The sequence below is a fragment of the Canis aureus genome, chromosome 7 (assembly GCF_053574225.1).
Source record: "Canis aureus isolate CA01 chromosome 7, VMU_Caureus_v.1.0, whole genome shotgun sequence".
NCBI classification, from domain to species: domain Eukaryota; kingdom Metazoa; phylum Chordata; class Mammalia; order Carnivora; family Canidae; genus Canis; species Canis aureus.
Window position 1 is genome coordinate 35,063,900 of NC_135617.1, and position 23,920 is coordinate 35,087,819.

At 36.8% G+C, this 23,920-nt stretch overlaps 2 protein-coding genes across 6 annotated transcripts in view; one reads left to right on the forward strand and one right to left on the reverse strand.

Annotated features, from left to right (window-relative positions):
* The window catches only part of IMPG1 (interphotoreceptor matrix proteoglycan 1), a gene marked incomplete at its 5' end in the record, with an annotated part of 107,713 nt that extends 94,032 nt beyond the window's left edge, over positions 1-13,681 (forward strand). Inside the window, 3 exons of the mRNA XM_077902633.1 lie at positions 1,210-1,405; positions 10,929-11,001; positions 12,548-13,681. Of these exons, the coding sequence (XP_077758759.1) occupies positions 1,210-1,405; positions 10,929-11,001; positions 12,548-12,625 (347 nt within the window). The remainder of the gene's footprint in view (positions 1-1,209; positions 1,406-10,928; positions 11,002-12,547) is intronic.
* A 4,148-nt stretch (positions 13,682-17,829) lies between these two features.
* MYO6 (myosin VI) overlaps positions 17,830-23,920 on the reverse strand; it is a 142,161-nt gene continuing 136,070 nt past the window's right edge. For 3 of the 5 annotated variants that reach the window (XM_077903323.1, XM_077903320.1, XM_077903325.1), the window contains 3 exons: positions 22,802-22,828; positions 20,203-20,421; positions 17,830-19,655 (listed from right to left, as the gene is read on the reverse strand). In XM_077903323.1, the coding sequence (XP_077759449.1) occupies positions 19,456-19,655; positions 20,203-20,421; positions 22,802-22,828 (446 nt within the window). In that variant the 3' untranslated portion in view covers positions 17,830-19,455. The remainder of the gene's footprint in view (positions 19,656-20,202; positions 20,422-22,801; positions 22,829-23,920) is intronic. The other 2 variants (XM_077903324.1, XM_077903326.1) reach the window with 1 other exon arrangement.

Below are 23,920 nucleotides of genomic sequence, written 5' to 3' on the forward strand. Positions count from 1 at the left end.
GCTCCATGTGCTCACCTCTATAAAAATGGGAAAGCTGGCAGGGGCCACAGGCCTCCCAGAGCTAAATATTCTGAGATTCCCTTGATTTTCTAATCCACTTTACAAAAAATCTGTGACAATGCTACAGAATTTAGAGTGTAAGAGAACAGTCAAGATGACAACAACCACCAAAACAGGGCAGACCCAGTGGCACAGCGGTTTAGCGCTGCCTGCAGCCCAGGGTGTGATCCTGGAGACCTGGGATCGAGTCCCACGTCGGGCTCCCTGCATGGAGCCTGCTTTTCCCTCTGCCTGTGTCTCTGCCTCTAAATAAATAAATAAATAAATAAATAAATAAATAAATAAATATTAAAAAAACAACCAAAACAGAGACTAGATATCTATTTGAACTTTAATAGGGGGAAAAACGATTAACCCAAAGGAAAGATCTTGAACATTAGGACCCAGGAGATCAGCAAGGGACTAAGAGAAAAGAAATTGTCCCACATTAAATACTTAACTACTTTATAAGGTATACCTGATTTAAATATGTACTTTCACGGCTCATCTCTGCAGAAAATGCTCACCTTAAAAACCTAACAAATTGGGGATCCCTGGGTAACTCAATGGTCTGGTGCCTGCCTTCAGCCCAGGGCCTGATCCTGAAGACCAGGAATCGAGTCTCACATCAGGCTCCCTGCATGGAGCCTGCTTCTTCCTCTGCCTGTGTCTCTGCCTCTCTCCCTCTCTCTCTCTCTCAATCTGCATCTCATGAATAAATAAATAAAATCTTAAAAAAAAAAACCCTAACAAATAAAAAATCTTAATTCTCTCATACGGTGGTTATCAAAATGTGCTCTCTCAATGTATCAGCATCATCTAGGACCTCCTCAGAAATGCAGGCTCTCAGTCCCCATCCCAAACCCTTTGCCTCAGAAACTGAGGCTAAGACCAGGAATCTGTGTTTTAACAAGGCCTCTCACTGATTCTACTGCACAGCCAAGTTTGTGTATGATTATATTTAGAGTAGATATGTTATCACCTATGTTTATAAACTCAAAGATACAGAAATGTGCATTTCACTTTTCCCTCCAGTCTGTTCTCACTATTGTGTAACCCACTCCAAAACGGAGTGATGGCAAATATATTTGGTCTCTTAACTTTTGGTTTCTGCCGATTCCACTGCTCAGGCATCCATGAGTTCATTAAAATCTGCCCCATCTCTTACAGCTGATCAAGCAGATCCCTGCAAATTCCTGGCCTGTGGTGAATTTGCCCAGTGTATAAAAAATGAGTGGACCAAGGAAGCAGAATGTCGCTGCAGACCAGGGTATGAGGACCAGGGGTACCTGGACCACCCGGCCCCGGGCATCTGTGCACCCATAGAGGAATGTGAGGTCATCCAGGGTAAGGGAGCTCCGTGCAGGTAGGTCGAGCACAGTAACTGTATATACCTCCAAATTTGTTATTCTTGATTTTGAGAAACCTATCATCAGAATGAATGCCTACATTCCTTTAAACCCATGGTTCTCGATCTCCAGTGATCATCAAAATCTCTCAGAGTAGGACTCATTAAAACACATGGCCGGGCCCTGCCAAGCTCTTTTTTGATTCAGTAGGTCTGGGTACGGCCCAGGGAAGGCTACTGCTGCTGGCCCAGGGACCACACTTCGAGACCACTGTTCCAAACCTTTCAACAGTATTTAATTAACACCAATAAGGGAAGAAAAAAGAATGTGTGTCAGCTCTAAGAAATAATACCATATGGTCGACTACGTTAATTGGTGTTGAGGAGTGTGTGTGTGTGTAATATTTGTTTTTTTCCCTATTTGTAAATATAGCTCTCATTAAAAGAAATTTGGAAAATATAGATAATTATGAGAAAGGAAAATCATATGATATTCATATTAACTGTTATTATCTTTTGATGTACATGTTTATACAGAAAGTTTACATAGAATGTTCTAAAGCAAAATGGAATCAGACTGACTTCTGTATACTCAGCTTTTTTATAGAACATTCCCTCATGACATTACATATTTTCTGTACCATCATTTTTAATGATTACATAGTAATCTATTCTATAGATATAATATGTTTCATCAATCCTTTATTTCCAACAGAAAAGGTTAAGAGAAGCTCTTAAGAAGAGGGAAAAAGAGGCAGATATAATTGGCCTTCTATTCATGAGTCAGATTTTAGGGTGTAGATGGTGTTATGAACAATCAGGAAACACAAAAGCTCCTAATTCTTTTCGAAGTCCTGTGACACCCAGATAAAGTCCACACTGTGCACTCTGCCCTTAAAGAGCTTCATTGTGAGCCCATCTCACCTTTCCCGGTCAACAGTTTCCAATCACACACCTGGACATTTCCTCAGTGGTGATCACCTTAGACCCTTATCTTTAGTAGATCATCCTGGGTTGTTTTTACTGTCTTTTCACTCTAGTGGCCACAGCCTCTAATTTCCCAGCAGGGAGCTCATGACCATCTGCCTACTCACTCAATCAACAAGAAACTAGAGAAAGGTACCATTCTCTCTCTTTTTTTTTTTTTTTTGAAAAAATACAATTTTTTATTGTTTGAACTCAAATCACCACCCAGCACTTTAAAGCCTACCCTAAGTCACACCTACAATTTAAACGGTTATAGCACAAGCAAACTGCTAATTCGGCAGGTGAGCAGGTTAGACAGTGCCAGCAGAGACCCTCCCTCCCCCAATAATGAGAAGACAACGCGCTAGAAAAGTTAAAGCACACCATTCCATGTTAAATAGTTAACACTACCCCTCCAACAAGCCACAAATGCTAGATAGATAACTCAGTACGGTTAACTAAGGGGCCCTAGGCAGCTGCATTCTCTTCCAGTGAAGTAAAAGCTTTAATTCGTGCCTTGTTCCAGAACACAGAAAGAAGAGCAGCTGCCCTTGCTAAGATTAAACAGCTGTATCTTCCTAAGAAAGCCATGTCTTGACTGTGTGGATTCCTCTTTTGGCATAATTATCCCTTAAAGACTTCTTGGAATCATCTGCTAGTTTCGGTGAACCGGTTTATCACGGAAGCTTGATTTCACCTAAGAACGCCTTACCTTCTGTCTTGTATGAGGCTTTGTTGAAGAACTGGATATTAAGATGAGCTGTCAAGCAAAGCACCCCAATTTGTTGTTTTTTTGGCCATCATCCCTTGATAAGAAAGTATAGGGTAGCACTATTTCATGTTGCTCTGGACCTTCTGGGAACTGACTCCATTGCAGATGGAGGCCCTGGCCTCAGATCGACAAATCCAGGGAATCCCAAGAGATTGGGGCAGGGGGAGAACTTGTGAGCAGATGGGAGATATATTTTGGGGGATAGGGGTACTGTATTTGTCCTTGCTGGATTAAGGAGACTTCCTTTAATATTTCTTTCCAATAAATAATGCTTTTCAGAAAAAAAAAATGACCTACCCTGTTCTTTTAAAATATTAACACTTTAAAGACAGTGACTTAGCCCAATGGTGGTTAAGATGCAATATCCTGGAGTCAAATTGTTATTAAAAATTTGGCTTAGCAATTTACTAATCAGGTCACCTTGGACCAATTACTTCTCAAAATCTCAATTCCCTCATTGAATAATGAGACTAATAAAATCCATCTATTGGGTTACTGCAAGCAGTATATGAAATTATGTTTAAAAAGCATCTTTGCAAAGAAGATGAAGCACAGAGTATCCATTCAAGTGAGTGAGGGCTATGATAATGTTGCCAACGTTCTCCAAGTTAATCTCAACAGGATTCGATATTGAATTTTACATTCTGGTTTTAAATTTCCTCTGAAAATGAAAATGTACAACAGAAAATCTTGAAGTACAATGATGGAGAGGTTGCTCTGTAGAATAGTAATACATTAAATAATATTTAGAACACTTAGACAATAAATACACAGAACAAATATATATAAACCCCAAACAGACCTTTATATTTAGAGAATTTATTTTAACAAGCATTTCAAATCAGTAAGGAAAGCATGGACTTGTCAATAATGATTAGACTACAATTGGCTTCCATTTAGAAAAAAATAAAATTAGTTTTTTACTATAGACAAATCAATTCCATATCAAAGATTGAAACCTAAAATCAAAACTTTGAAAGTATGAGGAAAACTATTTTTAAAACCATTTCTATAATCCTCAACTAAAAAATGACTTCCCTAATTAAGACACCAACCCAGATGACAGTGAGAGGATTTCCCCAGGAAAAAAGTCACCATAAATAAAATTAACATATTAACAAGGTGGGAGAAAAATATCTATAACCTATCTTATATCATAAAGGTTGAACAGCCATAATAATAAGAGCTCCTACACATCAGTAAAAGACAAACATGCTAATATTAAAATGGACAAAGAATACAGAAGTGCAATTCATAGAAAAAATCCAGATGACCAGGAAAACATAGGAAAAGATGTGCTCAGTCTCAATATAATTAGGGAAATCCAAAAGCAATAAAGAGATAACATTTGTTATTCATGAGTTTGGTAAAAAAAAAAATATCAAAAATATCCAGTGTGGGTAACATCAGAGAAAACTAGTTTGTTTTTTTTTTTAATTTAAGTTCAGTTAATTAACATATAATGTATGGTTTCAGAGGTAGAGTTCAGTGATTCATCATTCTTATATAATATCCAGTGCTCATTACATCAGCTGTGCTCCTTAATGCCCATCACCCAGTTACCCCATCCTGCACTCCACCCCCTCCGGCGACCCTCAGTTTGTTTCCTATGATTGAGAGTCTCTTACGGTTTGTTTCCCTCTCTGATGTTGTCTTGTTTTATTTTTTCTTTCTTCCCCTATGATCCTCTGTTTTGTTTCTTAAATTCCACATGTGAGTGAGAACATATGATAATTGTCTTTCTCTGATTGATTTATTTCGCTTAGCATTCTATCCTCTAGCTCCATCCATGTCACTGCAAATGGCAAGATTTTGCTTTTTGATGGCTGAGTAATATCCATTGTATACGTATACCACATCTTTTTAACCCATTCATCTGTCAGTGGAGATCTAGGCTCTTTCCATTGTTTGGATACTGTGGACATTGCTGCTATAAACATGGGGGTGCAGGTGCCCCTTCATATCACTACATTTTATCTCTGGGGTAAATACCCAGTAGTGCAATTCCTGGGTGGTAAGGTAGCTCTATTTTCAACTTTTTGAGGAACTTCAAAAAACCCTACTGTTTTCTGAGTGGCCACAGCATTCTGACCCACAATGTACAAGGGTTTCTCCTTTCTCCACATCCTCACCAACATCTGTTGTTTCCCAACTTGTTAATTTTAGCCATTCTGACTGGTGTGATTTGATTTACATTTCCCTGATGCTGAGTGATGTGGAGCATTTTTTCATGTGTCTATTGGCCATTTGTATGTCTTCTTTGGAGAAATGTCTGTTCATGTCTTATCCTCATTTCTTTTTTTTTTTAAGATTTTATTTATTTATTCATTAGAGAGAGAGAGAGAAAGAGAGAGGCAGAGACACAGGCAGAGGGAGAAGCAGGTCCCATGCAGGGAGCCTGATGTGGGACTCGATCCTGGGACTCCAGGATCAGGCCCGGGGCTGAAGGCAGGCGCTAAACCGCTGCGCCACCCAGGGATCCCCAATTCTGCTCATTTCTTGATTGGATTTTTTTCTCTGGGTGTTGAGTTTGATAAATTCTTTGTAGATTTTGGAGACTAGCCCTTTATCTGATAAGATTTGCAAATATCTTCTCCTATTCTGTCAGTTGTCCTTTTGTTTTGTCGATTGTTTCCTTTGCTGTGCAGAAGGTTTTTATTTTGATGAACTCCCAATAGTTCATTTTTGCCTTTGTTTCCCTTGCCTTTAGAGACATGTCTAGTAAGAAAGTTGATGCAGCCAAGGTCACAAAGGTTGCTGCTTGTGTTCTTCTCTAGGATTTTGATGGATTCCTGTCTTACATTTAGGTTTTTCATCCATTTTGAGTATATTTTTGCATATGGTATGAGGAAATGGTCCAGTTTCATTTTTCTGCATGTGGCTGTCTAATTTACCCAACACCATTTGCTGAAAAGACTGTCTTTTTTCCACTGGATGTTCTTTCCTGCTTTGTTGAAGATTAGTTGACCTTAGAGTTGAGGGTCCATTTTAGGGTTCTCTATTCTGTTCCATTGACCTGTGTGTCTGTTTTTGTGCCAGCACCATACTGTCTTGATGATTACAACTTTGTAATAGAGCTTGAAGTCCAGAATTGTGATGCCACCAGCTTGGATTTTCTTTTGGCTATTTGGAGTCTTTTCTGGTTCCATATAAATTTTAGGATTATCTGTTCCAGCTCTGTGAGAAAAGTTGATGGCATTTTGATAGGGATTGCATTGAATGTATAGATTGCTCTAGGTAGCATGGACATATTAACAAGATTTGTTCTTCCAATCCATGAGCATGGAATGTTTTTCCATTTCTTTGTGTTTTCCTCAATTTCTCTCATGAGTGTTCTGTAGTTTTCTGAGTACAGATCCTTTGCCTTTTTGATGAGGTTTATTCCTAGGTCTCTGATGGGTTTTGGTGCAATTATAAATGAGATTGGCTCCTTAATTTCTCTTTCTTCTGTCTCATTCATTAGTTTATAGAAGTGCAACTGATTTCTGCGCATTGATTTTATATCCTGCCACGTTGCTGAATTCCTGTATGAATTCTAGCAATTTTGAGGTGGAGTCTGTTGGGCTTTCCACGTAGAGTATCATGTCATCTGTGAGGACTGAGAGTTTGACATCTTTGCTGATTCAGATGCCTTTTATTTCTTTTAGTCGTATGATTGCTGAGGCTAGGACTTCTAGTACTATGTTCAACAACAGTGGTGATAGTGGACATCTCTGCCATGTTCCTGACCTTAGGGGAAAAGCTCTCAGTTTTTCCCCATTGAGAATGATATTCACTGTGGGCTTTCCATATATGGCTTTTATGCTATTGAGGTATGTTCTCTCTATCCCTACACTGTGAAGTGTTTTAATCAAGAAAGGATGCTGTCCCTTGTTAAATGCTTTTTCTGCATCTGTTGAGAGGATCCTTTGGTTCTTGTCCTTTCTTTTATTAATGTAGTGTATCACATTGATTGATTTGCAGATGTTGAATCAGCCTTGCAGCTCAGGAATAAATCCCACGTGGTCGTGGTGAATAATCCTTTTAATGTACTGTTGGATCCTATGGGTTAGTATTTTGGTGAGAGTTTTTGCATCCATGTTCATCAGGGATATTGGTCTGTAATTCTCCTTTGTGGTGGGGTCTTTGTCTGCTTTTGAGATCAAGGTAATGCTGGCCTCCAAGGAGTTTGGAAATTTTCCTTCCATTTCTATTTTTTGAAACAGCTTCAGAAGAATAGGTATTACTTTATCTTTAAATACTTGGTAGAATTCCTCTGGGAAGCCATCCAGCCCTGGACTCTTGTTTGTTGGGAGATTTTTGATTGCTACTTCAATTTACTTGCTGGTTATGAGTCTGTTCAGGTTTTCTATTTCTTCCTGTTTCAGTTTTGGTAGTTTATACCTTTCTAGGAATGCATCCATTTCTTCCAGATTGCCTAATTTGTTGGCATATAGTTGCTCATAATGTGTTCTTATAACTGTTTGTATTTCTTTGGTGTTGGTTGTGATCTCTCCTTCTATCCAGCATTGCTGGTGGATGTGTAAATTGGAAAAACCTTTTTCCAAGAAATATTTGTTAATATTGATAAAATTTTATTTTATTTTATTTTTAAAGATTTTATTTATTTATTCATGATAGACGCAGAGAGAGAAAGAGAGGTAGAGACACAGGCAGACGGAGAAGCAGACTCCATGCCAGGAGCCCGACGTGGGACTCGATCCTGGGACTCCAGGATCGCGCCCTGGGCCAAAGGCAGGCGCTAAACCGCTGAGCCACCCAGGGATCCCTATTGATAAAATTTTAAATTTGATTCAAATACTCTACTTTTAGACAATTATTCCTAGAAAAATAGTTGCATTTGTGCAGTAAGATACATTTACAAAAATGCTCACAGCATCATGCTTTGACTGGACATCTCATTTATGGAGAAGTAGTTAAGTCACACAATGTGTGGTATATTAGTCACTATGGAACATAACAGTTCCATATTAAAAGCAGTAATATAGCTCTACTGGAGCTGCCATAGAAATAAGACATTTTAATTAAATGAGAAAGTAAGTTGCAGGATAATATATCCTGTTTCTATAATAATTTAATATTAAAACTATGTACTTATAAGTATATTAGATTCAACGATATGGCATTACCATTTTTTCAATAACCAATCATCAAATATTGACAATTTTGTATGATTCAAATATGTAAGGAAAAGTATAGGAAATATGTGGAATGACAGATACACTCAACTACTATTCCAGTTAACCATAGAAAGGACAAGAATTGCTCAATGTTAAACCCTGATCTTTCCCCATGAGGACAAATGCCTTGCCCCCAGGAGCTGCCTCAGACAGACTCTAGGCAGAGGAACAACCAAAGGACAGTGGTGCTAAGGAACCCACCCCCCCCCGCCCCAGAATCCCTGCCACCTCCTCCTTTGCCTCAAGATGCCATCATTTATGTGTCTCTGACAGTTTACTTAAGTGAGGATCAGATAACAGTTTAAGACCTTATCAACCATTGATGAAGACAGTGATTAAGACTGGAGGCTTTAGAGTTAGAACAAGTTAAAATTCAAGCGATACCCCAAATAGTTGCAACCAGAACAACTTTAAGACTCAAATTTCTTGCCTATATAATGGGGATGATAGGAATACATTCATGGGTTTAGATGAGGAACAAATCAGATAGTGCTCTTCAGGGTAAACTACTCTGCTGCTAGCATTATTGGAGCTGTTTGATATCAAAGGGCAGCCCTGTAAGGAAAAAACTGAGAGTCCGTACTGGCATTTAAACCTAAGCTCATGGGATGCCTGAGTGGCTCAGCGGTTTAGCATCTGCCTTCGGCTCAGGGCGTGATCCTGGAGTCCCACGTCGGGCTCCCTGCATGGAGCCTGCTTCTCCCTCTGACTGTGTCTCTGCCTCTCTCTCTGTGTGTCTCTCCTAAATAAGTAAATAAAATCTTCAAAAAAAAAAATAAGCCTAAACTCAGAAGCAAATCAGCTGACAACACTGAAGTGTGTCACAACAAAAGCAGGATTCTCTAATGCTTTGTAAACTGGGCTGTGTTTTTGTCACTCCACCTGAAAGTGAAGAAAGAGATGGGAAAACTATATCAAAGGCAAATGCCTTACTGATGAGTCCATTGATACACAATGAATATTTTCAGTTTGTTTTCTTTGTCATTCCACTGCCAAGTCATCATTCATTCTATTTTTACTTTTTGGTTTTCCTTCTATTCTTTTCCTCAGTTCAGTGTTTACAAGTATACCCCATACAGTTTTCATTTCCTTAAATTTCGATTGTCCTATATACATAGGTTCGGTTATATTAGGGACTTGGTAAAAATTCTTCCAAGAGTAAACAAAATTTTGTAAACAAAAAGAGGTCCCTTTTTTAGCTTAATGAGTTTGACTTTTATTAATTACAATTATCATTATACATATGCAGAAAATGCAAATCTAGATCTAATAGAGTAAATTATTTATGACTTTTCCTCCTCAGTCTAAAAATTTTTACTCTGTCCTTTAATTTAATAGGCCTAATGTGTCCTCCATGATGTTTTTTATGAAATGAAAATTATTTCCAAACATAGGAGCCAGATAAAAGAAATGATGATGCAAAGTGGCATCTATGAGGAGATTTTAATGAGAAAGCACTTGTCTTAACTACAATATGATCCCAGATTTACTAACTTGCTAAACCTCAGGCAGGAGAAGAATCCATTTTTTATCTCTAGTCATTGTTCCTGACTCCCTTCTGAGCACTTTCTCCACTGGATAGGGAAGGGTTGGGGGTGGGAGGAAACTAAGCAGGGAGGGTTAGAGTAATATAATCCAATCCAATTTTAATACTTCATCGGATTAATGGTTGAAGCAATCACTTTAGGCAACTCTGTTCCCTTGGAATATAGAATCAGGCTCAAAATCCTTTCCCTTCCCTTCCTTTCTCCAAGGTGGTATCTAAATGTATGGGGGTTGGGGGCAGAGGGCTCTTCTGGCCTCACCAGGCCCTTTGGAAAATTTCTATCCTCCTAGTTTCCTCATCTGTGATCTAGTCTGACCCCAGGCACCAGCCCATGCTTTAGGATTTTCAGATCCTCCAAATTACCCAGCCAGGGTAAGTAGGAGCTAAAAATGCTCCCTTAGCTGGTGGTAAACGGGAACAATGAAGTCTTCTCCAACTACACCTCCAGGAGACGCTCTTCCTTCCTTCCTTCCTATAGTGATACCCTCTCTCCAGCTTTCCCTGGAATTATAATGGACAGCATGTCGGGAGAAAGAAAACAGTTTACTGATAAGGGAACAGAAAATATTCCCAATATTATGTCCATTTTATAACGGAAAGAGGGAAAAAGCAAGGTGCAAAATGTGTATACACTATCATCAGAAATGATATAATATGTATATTAAAAAGTCTTGAATTATAAATGTCAAATTTTAAAATAACTTTTATTTTTAAATTGTATGAACAAATGTCCTTGCACAGTTGTTTTTCAGCAACCACGACTCACAGCTTGACTTTAAAAAACAGCAAAAAATAACTCCACTTTTGCAAGGTGAAGTTATCACTCATCTTTCCCATGAGCTTTGCTCAATCCTCTGACACCACTGCCTAAGAAACAGTACGCCAACTGGAAGGCAAAACTCAGGAGCGGATGCAGAAGGCATAGTTCTCTAGCTGTAATGGAAGGCCCCTGCAAAAACAGGCTATCCATTTTCATTGTCATAGTAATTTTAAAGCCAAAATAGTAGAAGGTTAGAGTGGCTATTAATATTGATAAGCCCAGGAAATAGGATACCATGTTTTTGCTTTCTTTTGTAGGTCACCAGGTCACTCTAGAAATCAAGCATACAAAACTCGTGTTAAAAAGTTCCAACAGCAGCAAAATAACAAGGTAAAATAATACTTTTATATGTTGGTTTTAATTACTGAATTTTAAAGAAAATTTAAAATATTTCTAGGTCTGACTCTTGTTTTAAATAGAGATAAGTAAGAGCACTTTCCATTTATTCACCTAGCTTTTTAATTTAGTATTGTAAGCAGGGGTGAGAGACGGATGCATTTCTTAGTGCAAGGAAAATAGAGACAAGGCTGGCATTAACTGATGTATAGGTCAGCCAGCCCTGGTGGCGCAGCGGTTTAGTGCTGCCTGTAGCCTAGGGCGTGATCCTGGAGACCCGGGATTGAGTCCCACGTTGGACTTCCTGAATGGAGCCTGCTTCTCCCTCTGTCTGTGTCTCTGCCCCTGTCTCTCTCTGAATAAATAAATAAATCTTTAAAAAATACCTGAAGTGTATAAACAAAACAATAAAATAACAGAAATGATCCAAGTATTTTATTCACTTTTTCTAATAAAAGCTTATGTGCAATTTAGCAACTGCATTGCAACAGGTAGAAATTTTCATAATAATTTATATTCCTGGAACTGAATAATTTTATGCATATTCTTATAAAATATCTTCTTTTGATTTCAAATAATGAGCTAAAGCAAAAATATGTAGAAAAATCTATAGGAGAAACATGATTTGTGAACAGCGAGTAGATTGAAAAATTCCTAAAGGTTCATCCTCAGATAAATGTTCCTTCCAGTGTTCTAGGTATCCCTTTCAAATTATTCATCCAACTTATTTTGCTAAAATAATTTTCTTACAAAGGGAAATAACCTATCTATAACCAGGTTAAATTAGATAGTTTTTAAAAATAACTTTTGAGAAAATATCTTGAACAACTTTTAGTCTAAAATTAAAAATTTCAAAAAAATGTACCACCTCTGATGGTAAGAGTGAGTGATAATCAACCAGTGCCCACTCTACCTGAGATCTAGAGTTGGGTGGAAATGAACGCATCAAAGCTTGTACCTGAAACAAGTTATTACCATCAATATATAATCAAGGATACTGAGGCAACCACACCAAAGACTCAATTTCATGTTATCTAGGTGCACACTGGGAATAACGTGTGCTATTTTGATTTCCTGAAGTAAAGGAAATTGGAAAGTCAGAAAAAATTCAGTCTTAGAGCCAAAAAATGACAATGAAACATCAGATTTGATATTAACAAAATGTCCGGGAGGATGGAAACACCAAATAAATCCTAAAGTACTAGGTAAAATTAAGGACCACATTTCAAACAAAGCAGCAGCATAGAATAATCACGTCGGCTACGGTTGGGAATGTGGTGACTGGTCATGAACTGTTTGTCCCTTCTGCTTCAAGAGATGGTTCAGCCTGAGAATCTAAATGGGTTTAAAAAGAGATGGAATATATTCCTACTACATTAAAAAGGTAGGATTATGTTGGAGGGCATCTCCAAACCTTTCCAAGAGGACACCCTAAACAGCATGCATATTCTTTCTAACACCAGCAGAAGTGACACTGGAGTGAAATACAGATTTGACCTCAGGTGGCATTTCTTAAGTCTTAAAACTATTTCTCTTCCAGATAATCAGGAAAAGAAATTCTGAAGTACTGACCGGAGGATATGAAGAATTTAACTATCAAGATGGGGAAGGAAATTAAAAATGTACAGATTGTAATTTAATCTGTCTCAAGAGAAATGGCTTGCTTTCTCCAGGAAAATTGTATCCACTCTTAAAGTCCTGAAAATATAGGCAGGCATATTCACCAGTCATTGGAATCCAGGCATAGAGTCAACATTGAGAACCAATACACACCATGTTTCAAATAGAGAATTGTGTACTTGATGACTAGCACATTCTGCAGAAAAATATGCTTATTATCAAAACCCAAAACACAATCAGTAAAACATATTTCAGCTACTCCTGACCCATAGTCAAAGTGAGAGCAAACCAGGTTTGCTTCCAGCTGCCCTTAAAATACTACTCACAGATCATTTACAAGTGCAGCTTACTTATTGTTTGAGGGAGGTTGAGAAATATAGAAGGGAGCAAAGCTGACTTCATGGGTTACATTGTCCATAAAAGATGACTACTTGTACAAGGAGACGCAGGTCTCTCTGAATCATGAATGTATCCAGTATGTAAACACTGGTGGGGGTGTATTTGCTCCACACTTCAATGTCTGTAACACACACACACACACACACACACACACACACACACACATCCCTTCAATTCTTCAGGCACACTAGTTTTGGAAATTAGTATTTGCACAGATCATTTTATTGCCAATAATTTCTGAATTGTTCTTTTTTTAAAAAAAAGGAACTGGGGTTCACATATACATACCATGGGAAATCTAACTTTTCTTGTGACCAGTCACATAAAGCTGTATATATTAAGGCCAGACCCTATATTGGGGAGAAAAAGTGACTTTGTACTTTGTAACATAACCAACTCCTGTTTTCCATCACAGATGAACTATGCCTTCCTATAATTTAATAATGTCATTGAATACTCGACACTAACTTTCCTTTGTGCATGGGTAGATTGGTATCAAGGTAATCTATTTTAGCCAGTTTTTAATGTGCTACTTAAAGAAAAATGATTCCTCTGTATCTATTTCAAATGTTCCACTATTAAAATATTTCCTGCAAAACATTAATTTCAATAAAATATAAGCACCATATTCATAGATTTATAATAAAATGGATGTGTTTTACTAGCTATTCCCTGGATTTTCTTTATGGATTATGATAAATTACTTTCATGCTACCAAAAGATAAAATATTAAACATTGATAGCAATATTTTAGCAGTAAAACTTCAAGAATAAAAACAAATATTTCCTAATAATAGATACAATCTTTTGGGAAGTGGTATTTCTCCCCCTAGTTATAAACCCTTGATAACCCACTCCTTTGGCCTCAGAAATACATAGCATTCATCGTATTCCCACCCCAATCCTATCCCAGAGTAAGGAATTGTGATATAGGATAAGGACTTCAAATTGTGATATATTGATCAAGTGCCACAAAGCAAAGAATGGTGGCAGGAGATATACCTACTCACTTCCATGTCCCTGGAACACAGAGGAAAACATGCTTGTTAAGAAGCATGATAGGCCAACCAAAAACATATGAAAACAATTCCATCAAGACAGAAAATGAGGAGCACCTGGGTGGCTCAGTTGGTTAAGAGCTTGCCTTTGGCTCAGGTCATGATCCCAGGGTCCTGGGATCAGGGCCCATGTCATCGGGCTCCCTGCTCAGTAAAGGAGTCTGTTTCTCCCTCTCCCTCTGCTTCTCTCCCTGCTCATGCTCTCTCTCAAGTAAATAAAAACTAAAAAAAAAAAAAAAAAAAAAGTGTCAGAGAGAAAATGAGGGGCATCTGGGTGGCTCAGTAGGTTAAGCATCTGACTTCAGCTCAGGTCATGAACTCAGGGTGCTGGGATCCAGCCCTGTGATAGGCTCCACAACCCGCAGGGAGTCTGCTTGTTCCTCTGCCCCTCCTCCCACTCCTGCTTGCATGCTCTCTCTCTCTCTCAAATAAATAAAAACATTTTTAAAAAATAAATAAAAAAGAGAAAATGAAAATTTAACGTGATCACATCTTCATAACATGCCCTCCATCCTCCACATTTCAGTTGTGCTCTAACAAGAGTAGGGAATGTAGTTTTTTTTTTTTTAAAGGTTTTATTTATTTACTCATGAGAGAGAAAGAGAGGCAAAGACACAGGCAGAGGGAGAAGCAGGCTCCATGCAGGGAACCCGATGTGGGACTCGATCCTGGGACTCCACGATCATGCCCTGGGCTGAAGGGAGACGCTCAGCCACTTGCTGAGCCACCCAGGTGTCCCAGGAATGAAGTTTTTGATGGGTAAAGAGAAGTATGTAAACACTCCATCCTCGGTTAGAAAGGCCGCCCTTTGAAGCCCGAGCCTCTCACTCATTGGATTACCCACATTTTGAATTGGTCTTTCCCAACCAGCTGGAGAAGAGTCGTTGACCTGCACTCTCAGAAGACTCACCTGCATCATGGTAGGTTCCAGATGCGGGCATGAAGTAGCTTCTAGAGACTGCCTATATTCCAAATTTCAGCAAGAGCTCTTCCTTGGATCCCCAATTTTTACATCCCATCATCTCATCAACAGATTGGTAAAGGCCTGGGGAAAGGCAGCCAAGGTTTGGGTTCTCTATAATCTAGTCAGTGTGAGTAGTCGCAGGTCACACATGGTCCTACTTGTTCCCTGGACGGAAAACCCGTAACAGTTTGGGGCCAAAACTCAAGGACGTTCTGGTCACCTGAGTTCTCTGGCTCTTCCGCCAGCCAACTTGCACAGGGTTTCCAGCCCTGGTGACTGGGTAAGGCTCGGGACCCCAGACTCTGCAACTTACTCCATCTGAAACCTGGAACAAGTGCCGTGTTTACAGCTGTTTTGTTTGTAACACCCTGTAACTGTATGAAAAGCACAAGATGCAAGAGGAAATTCTACACAGACAGCATTTATTATTTCTGTTTCCAGTACATCAGTGTTTTTTTTTTTCAGTACATCAGTGTTTTAAGAAAGAATCAAATATACATTTTTTAAGGAAATGAGGAAAAATTAAGTATCAGTTGCAATTACATGGATTTTCAAAAGTGAAAAGAAAATGGCCAATTAGTAAGCCTATTTGAGGTCTGAAGGGGAGATGCTGCATAGATACAAAGTAAAGATTCTTTTTGTAATGCACATTTTTTTCCTGATTATCTTTTGAAAAATTTCTTGAAAAGTATGACAACCAAACTTACTTACTTCATATATTAAATTAGTGATGGGGAAGTCTACCTGTTGGGTAGACTCTACCTTTCAAAGTCTTTCAGCTTTATCCCTTCATGAGGCTGATGCACAGAATGTCTCCTTACTGCTGGCCCTCTCCAGTGTGGCACTGCCATTTCTACATGCCAAGAATTTATATACCAGTTCTCTCTTCATCCAAGTATTAATAACCATAGTTTCTGCTTCTCTATTACATTCAATTCATTCTAAAACTCAGCTAAGATCTTGGAGTGCTTTGTCACCTAAAACATATCAGTGTTCTTCAACCTGGGGATGTAGAGTCTTCAGGGGCAGACTGATTTCTCTTCCACCATTGCTTCTCTTCTTCCTTATTGTTAACATTTGATCCCCTCAACTTATCCTTGTTCTCATTTTTAGAGATCTTCTATCCTCCCCTCCCTTGTTAGTTTTATTTCTTCTCAGAGAACTAAAAACTCTCAATACTTGTTATTTCTGGTAATGATATATAGTGAAAATGTCACATCTTCTGAAGGTGTGGAATGACAAAATCAACAGGGAGCTACTCAAAAACATTTGCTTGATTCTTTTTGCTCCACATGACTGGAACAAAAGCATTTATAATCTCTTTTATGGTCTAGAACTAAATTATTTGACCCCTCTTGATCTCTTTTAGCTCGTCTATAAAAGGAGGCAGACCTACCACTAATATTGGATTATTGACTGGCTGATTCATTCAATAATATTTATTCTACTTATCCAAGTATTCAAGGTACTTCATGTAAAGAAACCAAAGATCTATATATCTGGATCCCCTGAGAACCATCGTAATAACCTGTGAATGAAATTTTTAAAAAAATTTTTTACTCCAATTAATAAAGTTCTACAATTAATCTTCATTATTCTTGCCTATAAATTTCTGTTTTCTAGCTAAGCTGCCACAAAGACCATCTATCTTCCATGTAAGGTTGTATTTTCTTACAAGAATGTTCACTGTGTTATAGGAAAGAATGACCTATTAAAAAGTCATTATAAGAAGCAGAATGTGAGTTACAATACAATATCTCTTGTGTGGGCTTGTCCTCCGTGCATTATTTCATTTTTCCTCACATAATCCTTTGAGAGAAGGTGCCATCTACTCAACTTTACAACTAAGAAAATTCATTGTTCTCTTGACCTATGTGTATTAGAGAAACATTCCTGCTCTCAGAGTATACCCACAGCTCACAATACATACCTTAAATATGTTAGTGGAATTAGGAATTATACTATAATTAAATGGAATGTGAAAACATTTTTCCTTCTCATTTTTAATATTTTATGTATGTCTACTTTTGCAAAGTATACACTAAGGAAGGAACATGTATTGAGTAAGACAAGCATTAAGATTAGTTCTTAATATACAGCATGGTTTAAATTTAAAATTTTAAATCTTAATTAAGATGACATTAAAGTAGGAATTTACTTTTGATTCCTACAGTTTTCACATAATGTTTATGGGTGTGATTGCGAATACTGTAAAGTGGCTATATCAATATCTTTTAGAACACCATTTCTGCTATTTTCCTTAAAGGCTGGTAGGGTCCCAAATTTTTCCAGCAAAGGGGCTTCTCTGTGTGTGTGTGTGTGTGTGCGCGTGCGCGCGCACATCTATTGTATGTAGGTTATCATAAGTCTATCTGAATTAGGGCAATTCTCCTGGTAGCCAAAATTAACTCAGGAGACTACTTTAAATAGATAATAAGTTCTAGGACAGCTCTGTGACATAATTAGCAACAAAATGGCTTAAAACTATAATTTTATTACCTACTAAAGACTTACAAAGATGGTTTGCTGTGATAAATGTCTTACAAATTCTTCAAAATATTAAGTTCTCTCATTATAATAATCTTAACCTGTCTGATGAGTTTTCTGTCTAGAGCTTACATGTATCTGGGAGATATGTAAGACTCCTTCGGAAAGCAGCACTAATGGGACAACTTACTAAAAATCAATTTGGTTATTAAATTGTCTTCAAGGACTTTACTTGCTACTAGTTAAGTTTATCATTCACTATCCTATCAAATAAAAACACCAATTAAAGGCGAGTGATGAGAAGAGAGAATAGGTCATTTATTTTCAGTAACCAGACCTTCTGTCAACCAATCACAGGGACCAAATGACCCAGGAGTGGGTGATTTTCTGCAGTAATACAGCCTTCAAAAGATAATCATATTCACATTCTCAATAGCACAGACAGGACCACTTAATTTCTTTAACAGGAGACAATCATTTGCATAGTATCATAATAAATAAATATTCCTGTACTAAGACACATATTATGAGAGAAGCAACTCTGAAAACTGTGGCTCACAAGCACTAATCTAATCAGCTGGGAAATATTTTCCTAACTGAGGTACTCTTTCTAGAAAAAAAAAAATCACTAGAAATCCATTTCAAAGGTTAAGGTATTTAAAAATCAGGGAGAAAAAGTGCAAAGAATAATTTTATTTTTCTAATTTTATTCTAAAATACAAACAAGACTCATTAAGATTATGCCAACATAACTCCTTGATGTATCTTTATCTCCAAATTTCTAATATGAAGTCATAAATATTAGGCTTGAAACTGCTGACATTTGATCAAAACTAACACCACACAAAGAAAAAAAATTAAATTATCAGTTACATGAAATAAGGAATTATTAAGTACTGGACTTTTGAATCACAAAGCTTATAAAACAGCTCTACAATTACCAAAATCTCAAGACCAAAAAAGATACTAGGAACTTTTTAAAAACAAAGATGGTTTGCAGCAAAACACTAGCTTAAATCATATGAAACAACTTGGACAAGATTCTGAAACAAAAATCACAATTGAGATGAAGTTGAAAGAATATCTGAATTCAGTCCAGTTAAGCCACAGTGCCACCAAAAACCCTTTTCCTTTTCTAAGCGAAACAAGGTATCTCAAAACTTTGAAGCATTGAAATGCTTTGAGAATTTCCTTTATTTGTCCATGGAATAGAAAAAAATATTTTCCATAGTGACACAATGTGATAGAAAAGAAAAACTAATCCATACAAGATACTGTGAGTACCTTCTTTATCACAGAGTACATCACATGCATTCAGGCCCTTTCTGGAATTCTAGAAGTTCAGGTAAATTGTTTTACTCAAATTAAGACACTGCAAAGGAGGGGGGGGGGGGGAATTAAAATTTCCACCTTCAATGCAAATTTCCATTAATTTCTGAAAAAGTAATGTATACAGTTTTTCAGATCAAAAAAGATCAGTGCCTTGATTATTTTAAGTGCCTTAATTTTTGTAAGAAAATTTAAGCTAAGGTTTCATTATTCCAGTTATATGGTTCTGTGCCTCCTTCCAAAGTTAGTATTTTGAGTTTAAAAAAAAAATCTCTTTTCCTAAAGAACAATTATGATAGACTTCAAGGTAGTCTGTTGGCAAAGAATGAGAAATGTCAGAATCTGTCCAAGTGTTAACAAGTGTTAGAATGAGAAGGAATTGAACAGTTACAGCTGGATACAGGAAAATAATTTTCAGGCCCCAAATTCACTACCATAATTTACCTTAAATTAACAAAAAGCCATGATTACTAAAATCTGTTCTCTTTGTAGAAGCAGTTCTAATATGATCAAAGACTGTTAAATCTCTGGGGCACAGACCCTCCTTGCTACCACGGCAAGGGTTCCCAGCTGTCAGCTAAGGTGCAACATCTACTTTAGCAGATTCTGCAGCATGGCCGTTGCATACGTGGGCCTAGCCTGTCTGCTCTCAATTGCATTCTGGAGGTACTGGATGCCTCCACAGCGTTCCCAAATTTCTTCAAACTGTCTTGGCAAAATCTCAGCACCACGCTTTCGAGTCAGGCCCGTCTCTTCAAGATTCAGCTCACACATCTCCATGTCATCCTTACCTGCACAGGGGAGGCATCAGAGAATAAACCATCTCTCTTTTCAGAAGGACTTACTATAAACTTTACTCCTGAAATAGTTCTCAGTTCTCATAGATATAAAAACTTTTAAACCTTTCTTTTCCTCCTCTGTGACAGAAATCTGCTTAATAAATTCACCAGAAGCAACTTAAATTTGTCCTCCACCAAGGACCCTTTCAGAAAGTATTAACACCACAGCTGATTAAACAAGTTATCAGCCTTAATAAAAAAAATGCTACATTTCTTTAAACAATTATAAATTAATTGATATAATTAAACACCAATGAAAAGGTTCTTAGGACACAGGCAAGTTTCTATGTGCTCTCTATGAGGACATAATTAATCCAAGCGATTTCACATCATAAATAAATTAATCCTCAATTAACTGGAAGTGTGATTTAACTGCAAAATTCCATCCCTCAAACCTGATATTTAATGAATTATTACATTATATGTTAGACAGTTTCATTCAAAGGGTTTATAATCCTTTTTTGCTTTATAAGGTTTTTTTCATGTGAATCATACACACCAGCCACAAGAAGGATGGGTGGCTTGTCAGGATGGAGTTCCATTTGCCGGGCAATCCATGGTCCATCAAAATGGGCATACCACCAGCCTTTTTTCTTATTCTGCGGGTCTTTGTACTGGTCGGCAGGGCGGATGAATGGGATGCGGAAGAAGCGCTGCTGCCGGTTCATTTCCATCTCCTGCTGCCTGGCAGGAAGCTGAGACGCTGGGTTCTGCTGAGCTATTACAAAGAGCAAGGAAAGTTACACCAGCAGCCCAGGGGATAATGAAAACAGCCTTTAATCCTAAAAAGCACTACACATTTTTTTTTAAAGAAGAAGAGGGTTCCTAATATTAGTAACTTAAAAACAAAATATAAATATTAATTGCTTATAACTGAATAAAACTTAGAGTGTAATCTTAGAATTTTCTTACCCTAAAGATGTTCCTTAACATTGTACACACACACACACACACACACACACACTCCACAACACCAGCAATAATAACAAACAAGCCCAAGGAAATTCCCACAAATGACTGTGTCAGTAACCTAAAACTCACATGGCAGGAAAGTAAACTAGTATTATTTGTTAGGATTTATGTTATCTCCAAAGAGTTCAGAATCAAAGGCCACAGAATAATTTTTATGAGACTGTTTATGATAAAACAGTTAAATGGTAATTTCACAAATGTGAAGAATTCTAGCTGTCAATTTAATCACTATTTCCTCAGAGAAGTGGAAGACAAAAATTTGCTCTTTTGCCAACTGATTTTAGAATTTAAAATGGCCAGAACAGGTATATTACTAATCATATTTAGACAACTTCATGACAACAAAAAACTGTAACCAGTAAAAGCATGAACTTTCCCTCAGAGTTATTTACTTACTCTGAAATAAGATTTCTCTTGGAATAAAATCTACTGAGATAAGTGGGGAGTATATAATATTTGGTTCTCTTTGTTACAGAAAAGAAAAACCCTTGCTTTTCTGCTAGTACTAGACATTGCACTCATCAATTTTTCCCCCTTACTCAATTTTCATTTCATAAACATATAGGTTTTTCTTTTATCTGCAGATAAAAATATTTCTCTGGGGCAATAACTTTATAGCTTCAGCAGCATAATTCTGGAAAGTCTGTTTAGTATGATTTTTACTCACAACTTTAAAAGTAGGACCAACCATCTACTGCAGCTCAATTAAGAATCTCACTGAAATGCTTAAGTATGACAATGAAAAATTATAGAATATGTGTAAGTCAAGAATAGCCACATGGCTTTTGTAAGAATTTCCAAATACTGAAAGGATGAAAATACTCTTACGCTACTTTTTACACCACTAGTAAAAGCTTTATAGCAGCTGAATTTATTTCTGTGCAAACCAGCGAAGCAAAAAGCAGTTAGCAAAGCTATATATGCCCATGAAAGAATGAAACAGAGGCCCAGTTTTGTTAGTGACTTTAAAAAGCCGCATCACCTTTAGCATCACCTTTTAGCATGTTAACAGAGATGAGCTTCTTTATTCTTTTGTTCCTGTAGTCCCTCCAAACTACTTACAGTTTAGTGTTTCCATTTCAAGTTTTAAAAATTACCTACTTGAAGAAAATGCAGTAGCCCCAAATTAAGGAATTTTAAAAGGATAAGAAAGAAAAACCCTTCCTTCCATCCTAAGCAGTAACTTAGGATACCCACTTGATCAGGGAACTTAACTACTATACTGATGGACACTTGTAAAATTAACCTGCTTTTTTCATTTAAAAGACTGTCTCCTGTACCTTAATATATTGGGTAAAATTAAGAAGCCCAAGGGAAAGTCTTTGATAGCTTTTTTTTCACTCACGTGAGAACTAAAATTGTACTAAAGGGGAATTAACTTCACAAATATTCATCTGGAAAAGCACAAAGATACAGATGTTGAAAGTTTGAAACTAATAAATGACTTTCTTTCACATCCTATTGTGTCATCTTTATGTTGTGAAATAAATTTTAAATATGGCTCTATAAATTAGTAGAAGCACTTGAAAAAAAACCAGGTCCAACAAGTTGACAAACAAATATGGCATTATATCCAAATCATTATTGCTCAACTGCAGAATAAATTTACTGCATACTGAGATGACTCAAAGTTTTTAAATTATCAAAAATGTGCATCACAAGATGCTATCTATACAAGTAACAGAATAATCTCCTCCTATTAGGAGGCATCCCATTAAAACCGTGTAATAGATTATCACACAAAACTCAGATCTCTGGATACAAATGTTTACACTATAACAGTGTTTGAAACCAGCACCTGAAGTTAGTCTTTATTCTAAAAGATCAGCTGCTTGTTAAGTTTTGCTACAATGAGAATTGTGTACATTCACAGAATAAAGTGCCAGTTATTTTTTAAACAGAAGTAATTTCATAAAACAGATTAATTTTATTCTGTATATATATTTTGGATTGATCCAAATGAAAGCATCATCTCAAATAAATAGCTTAGTACAGAAAACCAACATAATGTACTACAATTCCACTTAAAAATTGTAGCAAAACAATGTTTAACAGAAGTTAGTATTTTATAAAGTATTTTTAACCCATCGTCCAGTTAGCTCATAAGTTACCACCCATTGACTTACGTGAATTGTTCAAAAATGGTGCAAAATCTGTGAATAAATATTTTACGTTGAAGAAAAGATAAAAATGGCAAAACTGTTAAATGAGCATTCTTGTAATTTATAAAGCCTTCCCATCAATTGAGGTGGTGACTAACAAGTAAATATCCTGTCCACAACCAAATACTCTCAGAATTATCTACAACCAGATGCTGCTTTCTGATTTAAAAGAGAGAGAGAGAGAGAGAGAGAAAGGAAGAAAAAGAAAAAGAAAAAAGCTATTTTGATTATATTTTAGGAAATTCTGCTTGATGGACATATAAAGAGGACCTAAATTTAAAAATTATATTTCGTTTATAGTTCTGGGATACATAATATTCAAACAAAAGTCCAACATGATGACTCATAGACATTCTAGTACCTTCAAAGCATTATTAAAATTTCTGTAGAAATAAAAAAACCTTCTACATTTATCAAAAGAATATATGACTTAGAGAAAAAGCATTGCCGTGTTTACATATACTCAGTATATTTTACTTTTTCTTCAAACTGTCTAAATCTTAAATTCATGCAATTTTTATTTTAGGAACTATGAAATAAAACTACTCTCCAACGTCAGTTTTAAGCAACTAAATATTACAAATCATTACTAAGTAATTTGCCACTGCTCCAATAATTATTTCTGGAAATCTCTTTCTGTAGTAAATGTGATGAGAGCGTGCTCACGCAGGAGAGAACAGAGGAGGAGGGTCTGAGATTCTCCACTCTCAGTTACAAGACTTCACCATGATTTGTCAACGTACTACTCTTAAGTAATATCTAGTTATATTTTTGTTAATTATAAGTTGTTATTTTAATTTTCTCAAATTAAGGAATTCTAATCTTTCTAAATATTAAACTAAAGAGTATTTCCTTTTAAAGGTTTATTAGCTGTCCCATTAGGAAACTATCTCAGTACAAAATTTTCTCAACTGACTGTTAAGCATCTCGATGCACTTCAACTTCTCTCTTAACTGTACTTCTGTGTCAGAATGTGTTTTACGTGAGAAAAAAAAATAAAGAGAACAATGAGTACTTTTCGGAGCAGAAGTTATTATTTTATCTGAAAATGGTCCATTATCAAATTATTTGAAGGCTACACAT